The 18,995-nt window shown below is 44.0% G+C and overlaps 1 protein-coding gene across 2 annotated transcripts in view; it reads left to right on the plus strand.

Moving 5' to 3' along the window:
* The window catches only part of GLRA1 (glycine receptor alpha 1), a 157,171-nt gene that overhangs the window by 116,992 nt on the left and 21,184 nt on the right, over positions 1-18,995 (plus strand). For both annotated transcript variants that reach the window (XM_073567924.1, XM_073567925.1), the window contains exon 4: positions 15,847-16,070. In XM_073567924.1, coding sequence (XP_073424025.1) covers positions 15,847-16,070 — 224 coding nt within the window. The remainder of the gene's footprint in view (positions 1-15,846; positions 16,071-18,995) is intronic.

Here is an 18,995-nt window from a genome sequence, read left to right on the forward strand (position 1 = left end):
ATCTGTTATCTGTATAATTCCCATTGCAAGTGAGGCGATTGAGGTTAGAAAGGAGAACAGCTGGAGTCTGGGTTCCCTCTGTTGTTCTCCAGGCTCAGGTTGTGGATTATGGAAGCATGTCTACAGCTTTCTGCTCTGAACCAGGTTTATAAATGTTATAATTCAGAGTTGAAGTCATTGGCGATGCAGAAGTAACATTCGCCATGAGCCCTGGTGCTTGGGGAGACTCAAAAGCTCCGGTTCTATAAACCAAGACAATAGTATTATAAATAGGACATGGCAGGTGGGGGTCCTGCTACAAAGGGGACCCCATCTGCTATACGTTATGCCCATGATACAAGCTCAGGTGGTGTAAAGGCAATGTACATCCTCACACAGATTTTTATTACTTATTTATATGCTTTGAAATGTAACATTAAGCAACATTCTAAATAGTTGGAGCTCCTGCTACTTTTGGCCCTCTCTCCCTTCTCTCAGTGTTAGAGATAGCAGCAGGGGTGGAGGGTTATAAACAGATTTGTACAGCATGGAGAGGGGAGAAAGTTTGCACAGAAAACAGGCTATATAGAAGTAAGAAATAAGTACAGGATAGAAGCTTTGCTGATATATGAGGAGTGAAGTGAAGCAGCACTCTGGATACACAGAGCTTACGTACAACCTATATTACTGGGAGAGACACTCCCACAAGAAAAAAAATCTGAAACTAGGAGCAGCCAGGAAAATGGATATAGGTGAATTTAAAAAACTGAAGATTACAGACTGCATTTTTATTAATTAAAGGTAACCGCTAACATATGTAAAAATATTTTTTTTCTATGTTAAAGGTTTCCATAGTCTTTGACACCCATTTATCATATGAGAAGACACAAGTACTTTAGTTAGTACTTGATTTCGGAGCCTGGTTACTATGTAGCGGTAGCAGGAACTACACAGAGTAGTAACATCTTCTTTTATGCCTCTACATTTGCTTCACACCTTTTCAATGCCTCTCTGACTGAGTGTTTGAACAAGAAGCCTTATAAAGCTCTGTTTTCGGTAGGTATTTGTGGAAATCAGGAGATTTGCCAACTTTTCCGTAAGTCTGGGAGGTTTCAACTTTTTTAGTGAGCCTCCCACAGGATCTGGACTAGTGTACATACAGTATGTGCAATGCCGCACCAAGGACCTGGTGGCTTAGCGACCCATCAACTCTTTTACCAAAAAAGGGTCAGGCATACTAGATGGGATGGATCCTCCAAGTCTAAAGTCCAGTAGGCACATGGGTGTGTCATATCCTCCTGGGAGATCTGGGGTTAGGTGATTTTTTATGTACTGTGAATCGCAGGTCTTCCATTTAGTCTGTGTGTTTTGTTCCTCACATTAAATAAATTTTGTTTCCTTTGGCACTGAAGAGGTTAACGACTCTTTGTATGCTGGTTAGAGACATGCAGCTCCATCTCAGAGCTGCTCCTGACCTGCTCATTTTTTCCAGACATAAAACCTAGCCAGATCTTCTCTTCCATGCCTGTGAAAGTTTTTCTTCCTGGCTTGCTGCAGTTGGTGTACTGAAGTTGAAGTCTGTAGTTGCTGATGGAGATTATTTGCTGTTTTGGAGTATATGCTTTTATGCTTTCTCCAATATCCTATTCCCATTTGGTTTGTACCTTCCTATCCTTCCCTTTATTCCTCTCTACCCTTGATGAGTGTTTTTGTATGTAAGTTGCTTTTTGTTATTCCTGTTTTTCTTATGCATATATACACTAACATACCTGTCCTATGCTTCCTGGGGGAGGGAGAGGGGACAGCTTAGGACAAAAACAGGAGCATAGTAAGGTCGAACACTCAGGCCTCTCTACCTTTAAGTGTACCCCCAGGACAGAGATAGTTAGGGTCCCAGTTCCAGGGATAGCTTGAGGCCCCCTTCCTTATTGAAGACCGCCATAGTGTAAAAAGGTGTCAGTGAAGCAGGCAGCTGAAGCACTCAGGAAACAGCTAGCATAGGTACTGGAAGTCGGAGGCAGACAGGAGATGTCCTGGAGACTGCAGACAGTTAGCAGAGGTACTGGAAGCCACAAGCAAGTAGCAGATGCCCTGGAAGCTGCAGGCAGACCGGAGACATCCAGGAAACTGCAGATAGGTAGAAGGGGTATCGGAAGCTGCAGACAGGTAGCAGAGGTACTGGAAGATGCAGGCAGACCGGAGACATCCAGTAAACTGCAGATAGGTAGAAGGTGTATCGGAAGCTGCAGACAGGTAGCAGAGGTACTGGAATATGCAGACAGGTAGCAGAGGTTTTGGAAGCTGCAGACATGTAGCAGAGGTACTGGAAGCTGCAGACAGGTAGCAGAGGTCCTGGAAGCTGCAGACAGGTAGCAGAGGTACTGGAAGCTGCAGACAGGTAGCAGAGGTATTGGAAGCTGCAGGCAGACAGGAGATATCATGAAGACTGCAGACTGGTAACAGAGGAACTGGGAACCACAAGCAGGTAGCAAATGCACTGAAAGCTGCAGGCCGACCGGAAACATCCAGAAGACTGCAGACAGGTAGCAGAGGTACTGGAAGCCACAGGCTGACAGCACTTAGGAACACTAAAGTCTTAATATCAAGATACAGGTGTGTCTTGGTAGGCCTTATATAGGCCCACATGGGAGCATGTCGGACCACTTGCAAATCCCGACCTCGAGCGCCACAGATTTGAGCGGCCCGGGGTGAGAGAAGCAGAGCCCAGACTCGTGACAGGAGTGTAAAAATAAAAGGACACTGGTACTAAAAATTGCACGAGTTTTTTGAAGCTCAAATATAAGGACCCATGAGATGGACTTGACTACATATATAAAAATGTGATCTTTGACAGTAATTTTCCATCTCTTTATGCATCATTGTGCATCCTTTTCCAAAAATTACCTTGTGCTTCACTACAGCAGAGGGCATTGAGAACCGACTTTTTGTGTAACGTCCTGAACAATGCCTAGCCGTGCGAGGATGATTCCCCGGCATTGTCTTTTTACTTCTTTTCTGCCTGACACATGGTATAATGACATATAACCCCTCACATGGTTCATCTTTTGTCCTTTAATCAAAGGAGACCTTGCGGGCAGACATCACTACGCAGGCCCATTAAGTCTCATCACAGCAACTCAGATAAACGACTTTGGTCAGTTTCTGTCGTTTTGCGCCGGTGAGGGATTTGGGAAGAAATTGTATTTTTAGAAAAAGATCATTTAAATATTAAAGTCTGCAGCCGTCCCATAAATCATCTGCTGCCGGAGAGATGGAGAACAAGAGAGATTAAACCATGATATGCCTCGGCTGCTTGTCCACTGATGTCCTTACCAGCTAAAAATAATGGCGGACAGACAAAATAATGAGACTGGGTCACGGACCGGACACTGCGGGATCAGTAATATCTCAACTGGCAGTAATATCTGCACAAAAGAAGACTAGTCAGGCATCACATAATGGCAGCATACTGTCCCCTGAGCTGCCGGCAGTATGCTCTCCTGACTTCCTTTATATTAAAGGGATTGTCCATATTTAACTTTCCATTGGCCATAGGACTGCAGAGGTAGAAAATAACAAGCACAGCAATACCTACCCTCCCCAGGTCCACTGAGGCCTACCCGCCACTGCCTCAGTCTTTGCTGACAGGCTGCAGCCCTATGGCCAAATAAAAGTTAAACCTGCATTAAGTCCAGTAATGTTATGCAAATCAAAGGGAAAGCTGGGTTGCTGTGGCTTTTTCAGAGTGCGCACAGCTGGTACTCAGCTTTCCTGCTGGGCTGCAGAAGAAACAGATAATTGATTTATGGCTGAGAAGATAACCAGAATGCAAAGTGGTGGAAAAGCTGGGTTACTGTGGATTTTTCATAGTAAGCACAACAGTAACCCAGCTTTCCCGCTGGTCTGCAGCAGCAGTACATAAGTAATCAGAGTGAGCATAGCTGTAACCCAGCTTTTCGGCTTGTCTGCAGCAGCAACAGATAAGTGCTCAGTGTGAGTCCAGCTGTAACACCGCTTTCCCGCTGGTATGCAGCAGCATAGGATAAGTGCTCAGATTGAGCACTTCTGTAACGCAGCTTCCCTGCTGGTCTGCGGCAGCAGTGGATAAGTAATCAGAGTGAGCCCAGCTGTAACCCAGCTTTCCAGCTGGTATTCAGCAGCAGTAGAAAAGTGATCACAAGGAGCATTGCTATAACCCAACTTTCCAGCTGGACTGCAGCAGCAACAGATAAGTGATTTTTGGCTGAGATGATAACCAGAATGCAAAGTGGTCGAAAAGCTGGGTTACTGTGGATTTTTCAGAGTGAGCACAGCTGTAACCCAGCTTTCTGGCTTGTCTGCAGCAGCAGCAACAGATTAGTGCTCAGAGTGAGCCCAGCAGTAATCCAGCTTTCCCACTGGTATGCAGCAGCAAAAGATAAGTGCTCAGATCGAGCACATCTGTAACTCAACTTTCCGGCTTGTCTGCAGCAGCAACAGATAAGTGATTTATGGTTGACATGATAACCAGAATGCAGAGTGGTGGAAAAGCTGGGCTACTGTGGGGATTTGAGAAGGCCTTGCTGATCTGTCTTAAAAACATGGTTGCAAGTGAGGAGGGAAACAAAAGACTGTGTCATTGCACAGCTAATTTACTACTAAAAAACGAGCTGGCAATTCAACAAGTGAATGACGGATGACCAAGGTCATAGACGAGATAAAAATCGAGTTGCTTTCCTACCGTTTGAGGTGCTGAGGCTGTGTACAGTAATAATAATAATAATAATAATTTTTATTTATATAGCGCCAACATATTCCGCAGCACTTTACAATTAAGCGGGGACATGTACAGACAATAAATTCAATACAAGTTAAGACAATTCAAACAGTGACATTAGGAGTGAGGTCCCTGCTCGCAAGCTTACAATCTACAAGGAAATGGAGGGACACAGTAGGTGAGAAATGCTTGTTAATTCAGGTCTGGCAATTATAATAGGGATTTTCATATAAAGCTGCATGATCCGGTCATCAGCCCGTGTGTTTAAGTGCAATAGACAAGTATCAAGTGCAGTTATCCTGTGCATGAAGGGTGTGGAGACAGATGAATAGTAGGGTGCAGATTCAGAATAATATTTGGAAGGAGGGAACAGGGCAAAGTTAGCTTGCTGGGTAGTTGATGTGGTAGGCTTGTTTGAAGAGATGGGTTTTCAAAGCGCGCTTGAATAGGTCAGGGCTAGGTATCAGTCTGATTGCCTGGGGAAGTGCATTCCAGAGAGCTGGAGCAGCACGAGAGAAGTCTTGGAGGCGGAGGTGCGAGGTTCGGATTACGGGGGATGTTAGTCTTAGGTCATTTGTAGAACGGAGGGCACGTGTAGGGCGATAGACAGAGATGAGAGAGGAGATATAAGGCGGTGCAGAACAGTGGAGAGCTTTGTGGGTGAGAGAGATGAGTTTATACTGGACCCTGTAGCGAATAGGTAGCCAGTGTAATGACTGGCACAAGATGGAGGCATCGGTGAAGCGGCTAGACAGAAATATGACCCTGGCTGCCGCATTCAAGATGGATTGGAGAGGAGAAAGTTTGGTAAGAGGGAGACCGATCAGAAGAGAGTTGCAGTAGTCCAGGCGAGAATGAATAAGAGCGACAGTAAGAGTCTTAGCAGTTTCAAAGGTGAGAAAAGGTCGGATTCTGGAGATGTTTTTAAGATGCAGGTGACAAGAGCGACTGAGTGATCGGATGTACGGAGTAAAGGAAAGTTCAGTGTCGAATATGACCCCAAGACAGCGTGCATGCTGCTTGGGAGTTATGGTTGAACCCTCCAAGGTTATTTCGATGTTAGGTAGAGTGAGGTTAGTAGAGGGGAGAAACACAAGAAGTTCAGTTTTAGAGAGATTTAGTTTCAGATAGAGGGAGGACATGATGCTAGAGACAGCAGACAGACAATCCTTGGTATTTTGAATTAGGGTAGGGGTGATGTCAGGGGAAGAAGTGTATAATTGGGTGTCATCAGCATAGAGATGATACTGGAACCCAAATCTGCTGATTGTTTGTCCAATAGGGGCAGTGTATAAAGAGAAGAGGAGGGGGCCTAGGACTGAGCCCTGCGGGACCCCGATAGTAAGGGGACGAGAAGAGGAAGAGGAGCCGGAAAAAGATACAGTGAAGGAGCGGTCAGAGAGGTAGGAGGAGGTACAGTACTAGGACCTGTATCTGTGTAAGGTCGGGGTCACACTGGCGAGAAATACGGAGGAGTGAGAGGCGTTAAAAGCACGCATTAGACACGGACCAATGATTCTCTATGGGGTCACTCGCACCAGCTGTATATTTCTCGAGCGTATTCTACGGTCCGTGCCAATCCCAGCATGCTGTGATTGTCAGCGTACTACGCCCGTAATACGCCAATGCAAATCTATGGGTGCGCAAAAGATACGGATTACACACGGACCAGACGTGTGACCTGCGAGAAATACGCACCCGGTGTCTTTTAGAAAAGCCGGCAATTCAGTGCGCTATACAGTAAACTCACACTGACAGGTTTAATAAAGAAACGAAAGAATAGATATAGACACATAGAATACATATATATATATATATATATATATATATATATACACACAAGTCATTGTGACAAACATATATATATATATATTTATATTTCACAGAGTTCTTCATAGCAGAATAGCCGCTAATTAAATTGCTGGCTTTTATCAAATCCTTCCCCAACCCGACATGAAATGACACATGGTTTACATTCAGTAAAGCATTTCATTTCATGTTTTTTTATAGGTCCCTGACTAATAATTAGATGATGTTTGTGTGCAAAATTTCGGAGTTGTAGTTGTTATTTTAAGGGGTTAATTCGTTGTTAAATGCGTGGGCTTCCCATTGCCCTATATTGTTGGCGAGTAGGTTAATCTAACAAAGGGTTAATGTCACCATTCGATTGTAAGGTGACATTAACATTATCCCTTTGTAAGATTAACCCATTCGCCACCACTACAGGGCAATGGGAAGCCCACTCATTTTTTAACAACGAATTAACCCCTTAAAATAACAACTACAACTCCCAAATTTTGCACACAAGCCCTCATCTAATTATTAGTCAGGGACATATAAAAAAAAACATGAAATTAAATGGTTTACTGAATGTAAGCCATGTGTCATTTCATGTCGGGTTGGGGAATGATTTCATAGAAGCCGGCAATTTAATTAGCGGCTATTCTGCTATGAAGAACTCTGTGAAATATAAATATATATATATATGTTTATCTCAATGACATGTATGTATATATACACTCACTGGCCACTTTATTAGGTACACCTGTCCAACTGTGCGTTAAGACTTAATTTCTAATCAGCCAATCACATGGCGGCAACTCAGTGCATTTAGGCATGTAGACATGGTCAAGACAATCTCCTGCAGTTCAAACCGAGCATCAGTATGGGGAAGAAAGGTGATTTGAGTGCCTTTGAACGTGGCATGATTGTTGGTGCCAGAAGGGCTGGTCTGAGAATTTCAGAAACTGCTGATCTACTGGGATTTTCACGCACAACCATCTCTAGGGTTTACAGAGAATGGTCCGAAAAAGAAAAAAAATCCAGTGAGCGGCAGTTCTGTGGCCGGAAATGCCATGTTGATGCCAGAGGTCAGAGGAGAATGGGCAGACTGGTTCGAGCTGATAGAAAGGCAACAGTGACTCAAATTGCCACCCGTTACAAACAAGGTAGGCAGAAGAGCATCTCTGAACGCACAGTGCGTCGAACTTTGAGGCAGATGGGCTACAGCAGCAGAAGACCACACTGGGTACCACTCCTCTCAGCTAAGAACAGGAAACTGAGGCTACAATTTGCACAAGCTCATCGAAATTGGACAGTAGAAGATTGGAAAAACGTTGCCTGGTCTGATGAGTCTCGATTTCTGCTGCGACATTCGGATGGTAGGGTCAGAATTTGGCGTAAACAACATGAAAGCATGGATCCATCCTGCCTTGTATCAACGGTTCAGGCTGGTGGTGGTGGTGTCATGGTGTGGGGAATTTTTTCTGGGCACTCTTTGGGCCCCTTGGTACCAATTGAGCATCGTTGCAACGCCACAGCCTACCTGAGTATTGTTGCTGACCATGTCCATCCCTTTATGACCACAATGTACCCAACATCTGATGGCTACTTTCAGCAGGATAATGCGCCATGTCATAAAGCTCGAATCATCTCAGATTGGTTTCTTGAACATGACAATGAGTTCACTGTACTCAAATGGCCTCCTCAGTCACCAGATCTCAATCCAATAGAGCATCTTTGGGATGTGGTGGAACGGGAGATTCGCATCAGGGATGTGCAGCCGACAAATCTGCGCCAACTGTGTGATGCCATCATGTCAATATGGTCCAAAATCTCTGAGGAATGCTTCCAGCACCTTGTTGAATCTCTGCCACGAAGAATTGAGGCAGTTCTGAAGGCAAAAGGGGGTCCAACCCCTTACTAGCATGGTGTACCTAATAAAGTGGCCAGTGAGTGTATATATATAATGTGTGCATTCTATGTGTCTATATCTATTCTTTGGTTTCTGTTAGAAACCCTGTCATAGGGCTCCATTATATGTCCATTTTGCAAGGCGGCGAGAAAATCTCGCCATACGGATTACATATGGATGCAGACATGCGCAAAATAAGCAACCACACCTTGCTTACGGATGACATACGGAGCACTATTTAGGGGTCATTCATCCGTATTACGCCTGTAAACTACGGACCGTATTTTGCGTCGGTTAGTGTCACCCCGGCCTAAGAGTCGGGAGCAGCATCAGGCCTGTAAGGACACCGCCCACTTGCAGTAATGTGCCCTGCTTGTCTGTAACTATTGACAGATCAGTTCTGCAACAGGCAGCAAACCGCAAGAAGGAGACGCCTAGTGGCTGTAATTTTAAACCAATTTTTCACTCTAAAACAAAGTTTTGTTTTGTTTGATTTTTTTTTTAATGAAAGTAGATTGTCTACATTGACAATTTTACCTGCAAAAAAGTTTGTTGAATCAACAGTGACCGTATCATGGACGGCAAGCCTACAGTATCACCACCAGCATGTGCACTAGCCCCATCAGTAGATTTGTGATATGTTCACCACTGCTTCACCATTGGCTCTGAAAATAAGCTTAAATACTGTTTGTCCCCTTTAAAGGCCAATTTACAGCCACCTGTTAGTTTCATGATTCGTTCATTTCTGACCTGTTGAAAAGATGTTTGGTGCAAACACCACACAGAGACTAATAATACCGTCACACAGAGACTAATAATACCGCCACACAGTAATATACAGGATTAGGCACTGTTCACATATCGTTTTCAACCTTTCATTTGTCTTTTCTGGGTTAGGAATAAGTGATCCGTTGCAGAGGGGCCCCATTGATAAATGTTGGGTTAGTTTGGTGTCTGTTTTTAGAAAGCAAAAAAGTCCATGCTAAAAAATGGTACCCAAACAAAACCCACCTTTATCACCGGGACCCCCTCTGCTTCCGGATGAATGACTGATGCAGTGGATCACTTATCGTCTCTTCAGAAACAGAATATCTAAAACGGTCATGCCTAATACCACAATACAGTAATTAAATATTATGGAGGTACAGTGCTTAAAAAATACAGCACAGTGTCACTAAATAATACCGTCATACGATGAGTTAATAAAACCACTGTACTACAGCAGATAGCACTACCATATCATGATCATTCTGTACCTGTGTAAAACTACCATATGGTGACTAAATAAGTTCACTATGGTGCTACTAAATAGTACCGCTATAATGTGACTAAATAATACCATCATACATTAAATGAATATTAGGGCGGCACAATGCTTAAAAAATGTAGCACACTGTCACTAAATAATACCATCACATCATGAGTGAATAAAACCACTGTACTATAGTGGATAGCACTACTGTATCATGATCATTCTGTAATTGTGTAAAACTGCCATATAGTGACTAATTAAGAGCACTTTGGTGTTACTAAATAGTACTGCTGTAAAGTGACTAAATAATACAATCATACAGTAATTAAATATTATGGCGGTACAGCGCTTGAAAAATACAGCACACTGTCACTAAATCATACGGTCATACCACGAGTGAATAAAACCACTGTAATATAGTGGATATCACTACCATATCATGACCATTCTGTAACTGAGTGAAACTGCCATATAGTGACTAAATAAGAGTACTATGTCGTTAATAAATAATGCAGCTATAAAGTCAGTAAATAATACCATCATACAATGATTATTACCATCAAAAATTGATCCCATAGTGGTCAGGTACCAAATAGTGACTGACGGCTGTCGGCCGAATGATGCTTCGGAGGATGGTTCGGCCAACAGCCATCTCAGCCGACTCCTTCGACGGGAGTGCTCCAGTGTTTTCTGTCAGAAAGCCGCCGACTAACATGTCGGCTGGCGGCATAACTCCAGGAGGACAATGTGATCGGCAGTCCAAAATCGGACATGCGCAATCGACATCTTCCCCAACAATCAGTCGATCGGCGACCCCATACACATTAGAGTGCCGGCTGAACCTGTCGATATTGTAGAGCCAACATTAATCTTAACTAGAGTTGAGCGAAACCGGTCGGTCAAATTCAAAATTCGCCGACTTTCGCCGAGCGAAACCCGACCATAGCGTGAGGTCAGCCATGCGGTCGCCGACCCGAGCACCAAAGTCGGATTTCCCACTATGCTTGCACGTGACTTTTTTCAGCCACTGAGCAAGGACATACACTGTGGGCAACGAGATGAGAGAGAGAGAGAGTTTTCGCGCACTTTAAAAAAGCGGTCCGGCATGTAGGTGTGTTTCCTGTCCTCCACTCCCTGCCGACTTTGCTTCCCCATTGACTTGCATTGGGTTTCGTGTTTCAGTCAGACCTTCAACTTTTCACGATAGTCGGCCGATTTCGTTCGACTCAACTTTTGAGAAAGTCTGGTTTCATGAAACCCGACTCGACCCGAAAAAAGGGTCGCTCATCTCTAGTCTTAACGTCTTAAGTATGGCAAGAGTAAAATAATACCGCCATACTGTTGCTAAATAATATTATTATACCACCAACACTGAATTATTTATTTATTTTACTCACTTATATAGCGCCATTACTTCCACATCGCTTTACAGACCATAAAGGATAACATCATCATACGGTAACTAAGACCGCCAAATAGTGTTTCATAATTGCTAAATAATACCACTATACATTGATTATAAAAATTTTAAGTGACTATTACCACCGTATAGTGGGTACGTTAGTTCTGCAGAGCAATCTCAATGTTAGTGCATAAGGGTTTAGTAAACTGGATCACACAAGGTGTTGAGTGAGGAATACCGCAGAGAATAGTGGCAAGTGGCGGCACTATAAGGCTATGTGCACACGTAGTTTGGAGAGCTGCGGATTTGTCCCCGCGGATTTGTAAAAATCCGGAGGTCAAAAGTCCTGCGGTTTACCTGCGGATTAGCCTGCGGTTTCACACCTCACAATGGATAAGGTGTGAAACCGCAGCGGATTCCACACAAAGAATTGACATGCTGCGGCTTGTAACCCGCGGAAAAATCCGCAGCATGTGCACAGCGTTTTTGGTTTGACCATTGAAAACAATGGTACTGTACAACGCAGCAGAAACTGCTGCAGACCTGCAGGGACAGAAACGCTGCGGATCCGCAGCAGAATCCGCAGCGTGTGCGCATAGCCTTATACTACTAATATAATGTACATCACTGACTGAAATATTCTAACCTTTTCATTGTAATTGTATGGATTTTTTTGTGCGATGTACGTAAATGTAGACTGGAAAACAGCTCCTCCTTTCATTTCACGTGCATGGAAATTTTAAGGTCCGCAGCGTCCATAACACATAGCAAGTCCTACCCTTTAATTATATCCTTGCATGAGCAAAGATAAATCAGAAACACTGATAGAACTACCTGCTGGAGGAACATGAAAGGTCATCTATCAGTGGTAATTTTATTATTTCACTCATGCATTAAACTTATTTTGTGAAACTTTAACTTATTATTATTTAAAGAAGCAGAAAAAATAAATAAATTATAAATTAAAAAAAGAAAAATTGTCCATGGCGTTTATCAGCCTCCAGGATTTTCACCATAGTCTTTAAATAGTTTTGGAAAAAAATCTTGCAAAGAAAAGATGAGTTAATTTCTTTATCTCTTCCAGAAAAATGAGGACCTGACTTTTAACTGAGGGACAGAACATATTATGCAGACAGCAGTGGAGGATGGTAGATAGAGCTGGAGGACTGCTGCAGACAGTTGCCTAACAGCCAGAAAAAAAAGACTGATCTGATGATTGCGAAGAGTAGGAGAAGGAGGGAAAGGCGAAGAAAGAAAATAATTTTGGTGGCAATATGGGAAGGGTGTGATAGAAGAAGTAAAAATTTACTACCCTATTTTGTCCTGTAAAATGATGGCCATTATAGCAGAAAGCCAGCAGACCCCAATAGAGTCAACTGCATCCATAGAATTCCGCCCACTCCGTTTGATACCTGACAGTCCCCAGTCAAGTGTCATGACCCTCACACATCTCACAGAGTATGAAAGCCATTCAATATGATGCTCGCATAGTCCCCACTCAGTGTGATGACCCCTTACTCAGTATGTTGCCCCCACAACTCTTCCCACTCAGTATGATGGCCCCTCACTCAGTATGTTGCTCCCACAACTCCCACTCAGTATGATGGCCTATCACTAAGTATGATAGCCCCAACAGCTCCCCACTTATTATATTGCCCCAAACAGCTCCTCACTCGGTATGATGGCCCCCATAGCCCCTGGGTCAGTGTGATCACTCCCACCACAGCCCCTATCCCACTATTATGGTTCCATAGACTGTGACTTAGTATGATCACTCCCACAGTTCCCCACTCAATATTATGGCCTCCACATCCCCTGAGTTAGTGTGATCACTCCTACGTCCACTGAGTCAGTATGATCACTCCCAGTGCCCACAGCCCCTGAGTCAGTATGATCACTCTCACAGCCCGAGTCAGTGTTATGGCCCCCACAGTCCCTGACTAAGTCCACATCCTGTGGATATGGATACCTAAAAAAAATAAGATGATGGACAAGGGGATGGCCTGATGGTGAGTGTCTCCTCTCGACAATTTCCCCCCAAAACTATATTACCGTTGAGGTGAGCTCTAGTAGTATTACACGCCAACCTTTGAAATGAAATACTAAGTATGTAACACATGGGCAGGCCAGGTCCACTGGAGTGAGCACCATGGCATGCAATGCAGTGAACGCAAGTGGGTATCCCATCTGATTTCTGGGGGTTATAGTTTCAAAACAACTCATCCAAGAAGTTCTCGGCAAACATGATCAGCTACATCCACACAATATAAACACACCTAGATCGTACAGTGCATCGTTCCTTACCTTACCTCAACATAATCCAGGTTGATTGACACAAAATGGTCAGCTTTGAAAAAAAAAATGATTTGGTGATATTTTGTCAGGAGATGTTTATACTATATGTGTTGTGACAGGGTCATTGGCGGTGTATGTGAGGGGAGATATGTGTCATGAAGGTTGTTATCTTCCATGATGTGAAACCCAAAAGTTTCTCTCCAGCATGTTATGTGCTGAGGGGTTAATCAGCTATTTTAAGGGTTTGGGTTTTTTGTGAGTAGGTGTAAGAGATGGGCGGGACGCCTACTCACCATATCTCCTCCTCAGGGGTGTGGTTAGGAACTTAAATGTCCAGCTACATGGTTTTTTTTCTGCTGTGTGTTTGGAGACAGGAAAGTCTCCAGGTGGTAGCTCCAGTGGGAGATGAAGTATGCTGAAACCTGTAGATATCTGGGATTGTGCTATAATTTGTCTTTTGTTTTGCCGTTAGGCAAAAGGCCATACTTTATTTTGTCAAATCCTGCTATGGTTTATGTTATGCTTATTAGACCAGCAGGCGATTGACCCAAGAAGTTTTCCTGTATCTACCTGTGAAAGCAACTGAGTGAGTCAACCCACCACAGTGTCTATAGGGGGCCATCCAGTGGTTGTGAAGTGAATTGAAGCCCGCTAAGGCCTTTCTTAGCATGACATATAACGATGTGGAATATGTACGGAGAAAAATTCTCAGAAAATGAAGGGTGGAGAGAAGAATCAGTCAAGTAAAAGGATTTCGCTTCCTCCTCTTGAATACAGCTAGGCATTTTCCTTTTGCTTTGTACTTGTATTTACGGTGCATTGAATTCAATCCATGAGAATGAGACTCTGATAATCAAATTAGCCTAATGCAGCACAGTATCAATAGCAGGCGGATCATGGCGGATGCAGGGTTTCTTTTTTTTTTTCAGGATTGAAGGAAGGAAATTTTAAAGTCACAGCTCCGAATCGTCTATAGAAAAGGTCAAAATAGCAAGATCAATGGGAGAAGTGCTACATACAATACGCTCTTAATACGTTTCACAGGAACCCAGGAGTCATTTCGCTAGAACCTGGGGAATGAAAAGGTCGCTTGCAATTACAGCTTTGTATGTTCTTACGTTGACCCCATTTTCGAAAGACGTATGCTTGATTTTTCAATTTTATTTTGGTAATGGAAATGTTAACTCATGCTAGATTTTAGTCCTGTGATTTTCACATTATTACTGGTAAATAATATCACATTATTTAGTAAAATGTCATTGCTGCCTTTGTGCGCCAATTATTCATTTATTCCCTGACCATTGGAACGCCGATCAAGAATAGTAAATTATAGAGCAATTCCTTTACTGGCTTCTTGTAATCTTCTCATGTGACTTCTTGACATGGGGGTCTTAGATTCGGGGAGTGAGAATATTCTAAAAATCAAGGAATGTCCTTTTGTCTGTTGCCTGTCTTAAGATCTATCTGTCTAAGGGCTCGCGCACAAGACTGAGTTTCTCGTACAAGTGCTTTCCGTGAGTTTCACGGTTAAAATTTATACCTGTGACATTCTATGGAGCTGTGCATATGTCCAATTTTTTCTGTGGTCCACTGAAAAATTTGGAGATATGTCCAATTTTGATCCGAGAGTTGGATCAAAATTTGCAAGTTAAGTCTATGGGTTTGTAAAAAAGAGTCAATCTGCACTAGAATGACATCTGATTTTCACAGACTGACAGAATTGAAAATTTGGAGAACCTTTTATTTTTTCTTTACACATCCAAGAAAAGCTGATGCCACTTTGATCAAATTCAGATCAAACTCTGATCAGAATAATTGGACCAGTTTTCTCAGATGTGGCCCTACCCTTACACTCACTGTCACCTACCCCATCCCATGCACAATTTGACTGCGATGCCTGTCCGATACATTAGTACCCTTTTTTTAACTTAAAGTGAACCTGTCATCAGAATTTTGCTAAGTAAACTACGGACAGTGTCAGATTAGGGCTATTACACTGATTAAAATGATACCTGGGTTGTTGTTTAATCTGTGCTTGAAGTCTGGAGTTAATGGTATGCCCGTGTTTCAGGGCGAGCCTGTCTGGTGCTCGGCCTCATCGTCATCATTCTGGGCAGCATACACAGGATGCAGAGATGATATCCTCTTCTTGTGCGTGCTCCCGCACTGGTCCTTGGAACACAGTGGGTGGCATATGCGCAGATAGAGAGCATCACTTGCCGATAGATGCTACTGCGCATGCGCCGCCAGCACCATCTTGCTGTAGCAAAATTGTTTTATTTTTTAAGACCACAATATTAAATGCACAGGCACAGCATTTAAAATATGAGTCAGGTCACTGACAGGTCGTCAGTTGTAGCTTTGATCAGTGGGGTATGTGCTCAGTGCTCTGTGTCTGATTTCCTGATCTTTGTTGTCAGACCTTGGATTAGAATTTATTATAATATTTCATCTTCATTGTCCTTTAGGATTACAGATTAAACATATTCCTACGTCAACAATGGAATGACCCTCGTTTGGCTTATAGTGAATATCCAGACGACTCCTTGGATTTGGACCCTTCTATGTTGGATTCTATCTGGAAGCCAGATCTGTTCTTTGCCAATGAAAAGGGGGCGAATTTTCATGAAATAACCACAGACAACAAATTGCTAAGGATCTTTAAGAACGGCAATGTATTGTACAGCATTCGGTGAGTCGAAATTTTACTTCAATTTACTTGGGTTTAAGAAATTTCCTAATGTTGTATGGAGAACTGGATTTCCCTTTTTTATCTCGACAAATATTCTCCAGATGAAAATATGTAATTTGATGACTGGGTTAATTAATTAGCATTAGAAACTGAGTTATGGCTTTTCATAGGGGGTCTCCAAGAATGGAAACCTCCAAAGACATACTGATAGGGAATTTAGATTGTGAACCCCAATGAGGCCCTTGTAGACCCCTGGACTTCATTCAACATTTCTGGCAAGGCATTGGAGTATTGCATTAGAGTCTCACCTTCCTGCAGCGACTGGTTGAAAAAGAAACTTCGCAGCTGAGTCACTTAGGCACACCCCCCGTGAATTCCTTCCAGCAGCGCGAGTATTTTGTCTAAGGTGTCCATTTGTGACTTGGGAAGTACCATTACTGTCCATCTGGGATTGCCTTCTAGGGCATTCAGTGCTATTTCTGCTCGCAACTCCGGGAGCAAGTTGCACATTTTAATAATAATCCTCACCCTTTTTGTCCAGTCTTGTAATGTCATGTTTTTGCTGTCATCAGGGGTGGATTAAGGGTAGCCAGGGCCCCAGGCTGTTCAGACTCTGTGGGTCTCCCGGTCATGTGACGGGGTCATGTGACGGGTCGGGAAGTCACTAGTTTTCATGACGCATACTGTGCGTCAAAGAACGGGAAGGGGTTAAATACTGAGGTAAAAAACTCAGAAAATACACATGTGCACGAGGCCTCACAAATACTGAGGTAAAAAACACCAAATACTCAGCGTGTCTATGAGGTCTTACAAATACTGAGTGAAAAACTCACCAAATACTCAGCGTGTGCACGAGGCCTTATAAATACTGAGGTAAAAACTCACCAAATACTCAGCGTGTGCATGAGGCCTTACAAATACTGGAAGGCTTCCACCCAACATCTAGTCCTGACTCACCTGTACCTAACATCGAAACCAGCTAATAGTCTGCAATCACCTGCTGACCTGGACCCATGACCTGTCAGACAAGTAACTTCACATGAGTCACACAGAGGCTTCTGCTTCATGAACTTCCCCAGATAGAAGAAGCAGCCTCTGATGTGCAGCCTGTGGCCGGATACACATGAAGACGCTCTTCATCACAGGTTGTGCCCAACATGTCAGCAGAGGGGTTAATGCCACAGACAAGTCGCCGTCTCTTCACACACTGGACATGACGCTGCATCTGCCGACGAACAAGCGCACATTGCGCAATATTAGTCATGTCCCAGATGTTCAGCATGTGGAGGACGACAGGGGGACAAAAAATACCCCAGGATTGGAACAGGAGCATGGGAAATTGGACGGCGGTCGAAGTGGCAGGGTTTATATAGGGGTCGGAGTAAATATATGCACACACACACACATTACTTCATGCGGGCAGAGCACACATGCACAATCCTCAGATTGTATAACTTTCAACTGGTCAAAACATTTCTCTCAGTAGGCCAAGAAAGAAACGTGGCAGGAATAAAGTACACCTCATAGTAACTTATGTGTGACGCAGAGGTGACAAGACCCTCCATCTCGTGCCCACCTTACTAGAGGTGCCCACTGCCCACATATAACAAAGTTGATGGAAACAGACGACTTCCACTATGATGATTGGTTACCGGCCGCCCGACCACACCCACTTCACAAATAGTCACACTCATGTCCACGCCACAACCACTCCCATTTAGCACTGTTGATCACACTGACTGGTACTGTGGGCACAGTGGCTGGTACTGAGGAAAAGAAAGAACAGTACACATACGGCTCCGCTCCGTACAACTCGTACACACACGTCTGCGCTCCGCAAACGTCCTACACATGCGACTTTGCTCCGTACATGTCCTACACACGCGGCTCCGCTCCGTACACCTCGTACACGCGCGGCTCCGCTCTGTACACCTCGTACACGCGTGGCACCGCTCCGTACACCTCCTACATGCGCGGCTCCACTCCGTACACCTCCTACACGTGCGGCTCCGCTCCGTACACCTCCTACACGCGCGGCTCCGCTCCGTACACCTCGTACACACGCGCAGCTACATCCACCCTGTAAACCCCTCCTGACCCCACACATACTTGACTGATTCAGCACAATGACAACCAGCACAGCAGAATCCTGCATAGTTACATACATCGAGGGCTGTGCGTGCACACAGGACCTGTGATGAGGTCACAGGAGGGGAGGAGTCAGGAGTTACATGATCAGGGGCCTCTGACTGAGATGCCTGATCATGTGACCCCCCTGACTCCTCCCCTCCTGCGACCTCATCACAGATCCTGTGCGCACAGAGCAAGGATTTATCAGTGAGGGGCTGCGGTGCATAATGGGGCAATTTACCCTGGGCTGGTGGGCCCCCCACACCACTGGGCCCTGGGCTACCGCCCATATTGACCTCATTATAATCCGCCACTGGCTGTCATACAGTTGTGCTCAAAAGTTTACATTTCCCGGCAGAATTTTTGCCTTCTTGGCCTTTTTTCAGAGAATATCAATGATAGCACCAAAACTTATTCTCCACTCATGGTTAGTGGTTGGGTGAAGCAATTTATTGTCAAACTACTGTGTTTTCTCTTTTTAAATCATAATGATAGCACAACACAATGGAACCTGAGTTACCCCGACAATGCAAGAAAGAAACACAGTTAAATTTCACATACACCTAGCCCGGGTCAGCTAGGACCCTTGTGCTGCACAACCGATAAGCCCAAGACGTTCTATCGGATAAACTATAATTTGACTACCTGTGGTTCCACCTAAAGCAGTAACCGAAAATTAACCAAGGGCAAAACTGTAATTAGATGAGGGCAAGAGGCGTTCCCTGCAGTGGTGCAGCACAGAGATTCACAAATTTAACAATTCTTTAAGATTACAATTCTGTTAGGCTATATGTA

This window comes from Dendrobates tinctorius, unplaced genomic scaffold, assembly GCF_039654945.1.
Source record: "Dendrobates tinctorius isolate UK_male_01 unplaced genomic scaffold, ASM3965494v1 ptg000020l, whole genome shotgun sequence".
Taxonomy (NCBI): domain Eukaryota; kingdom Metazoa; phylum Chordata; class Amphibia; order Anura; family Dendrobatidae; genus Dendrobates; species Dendrobates tinctorius.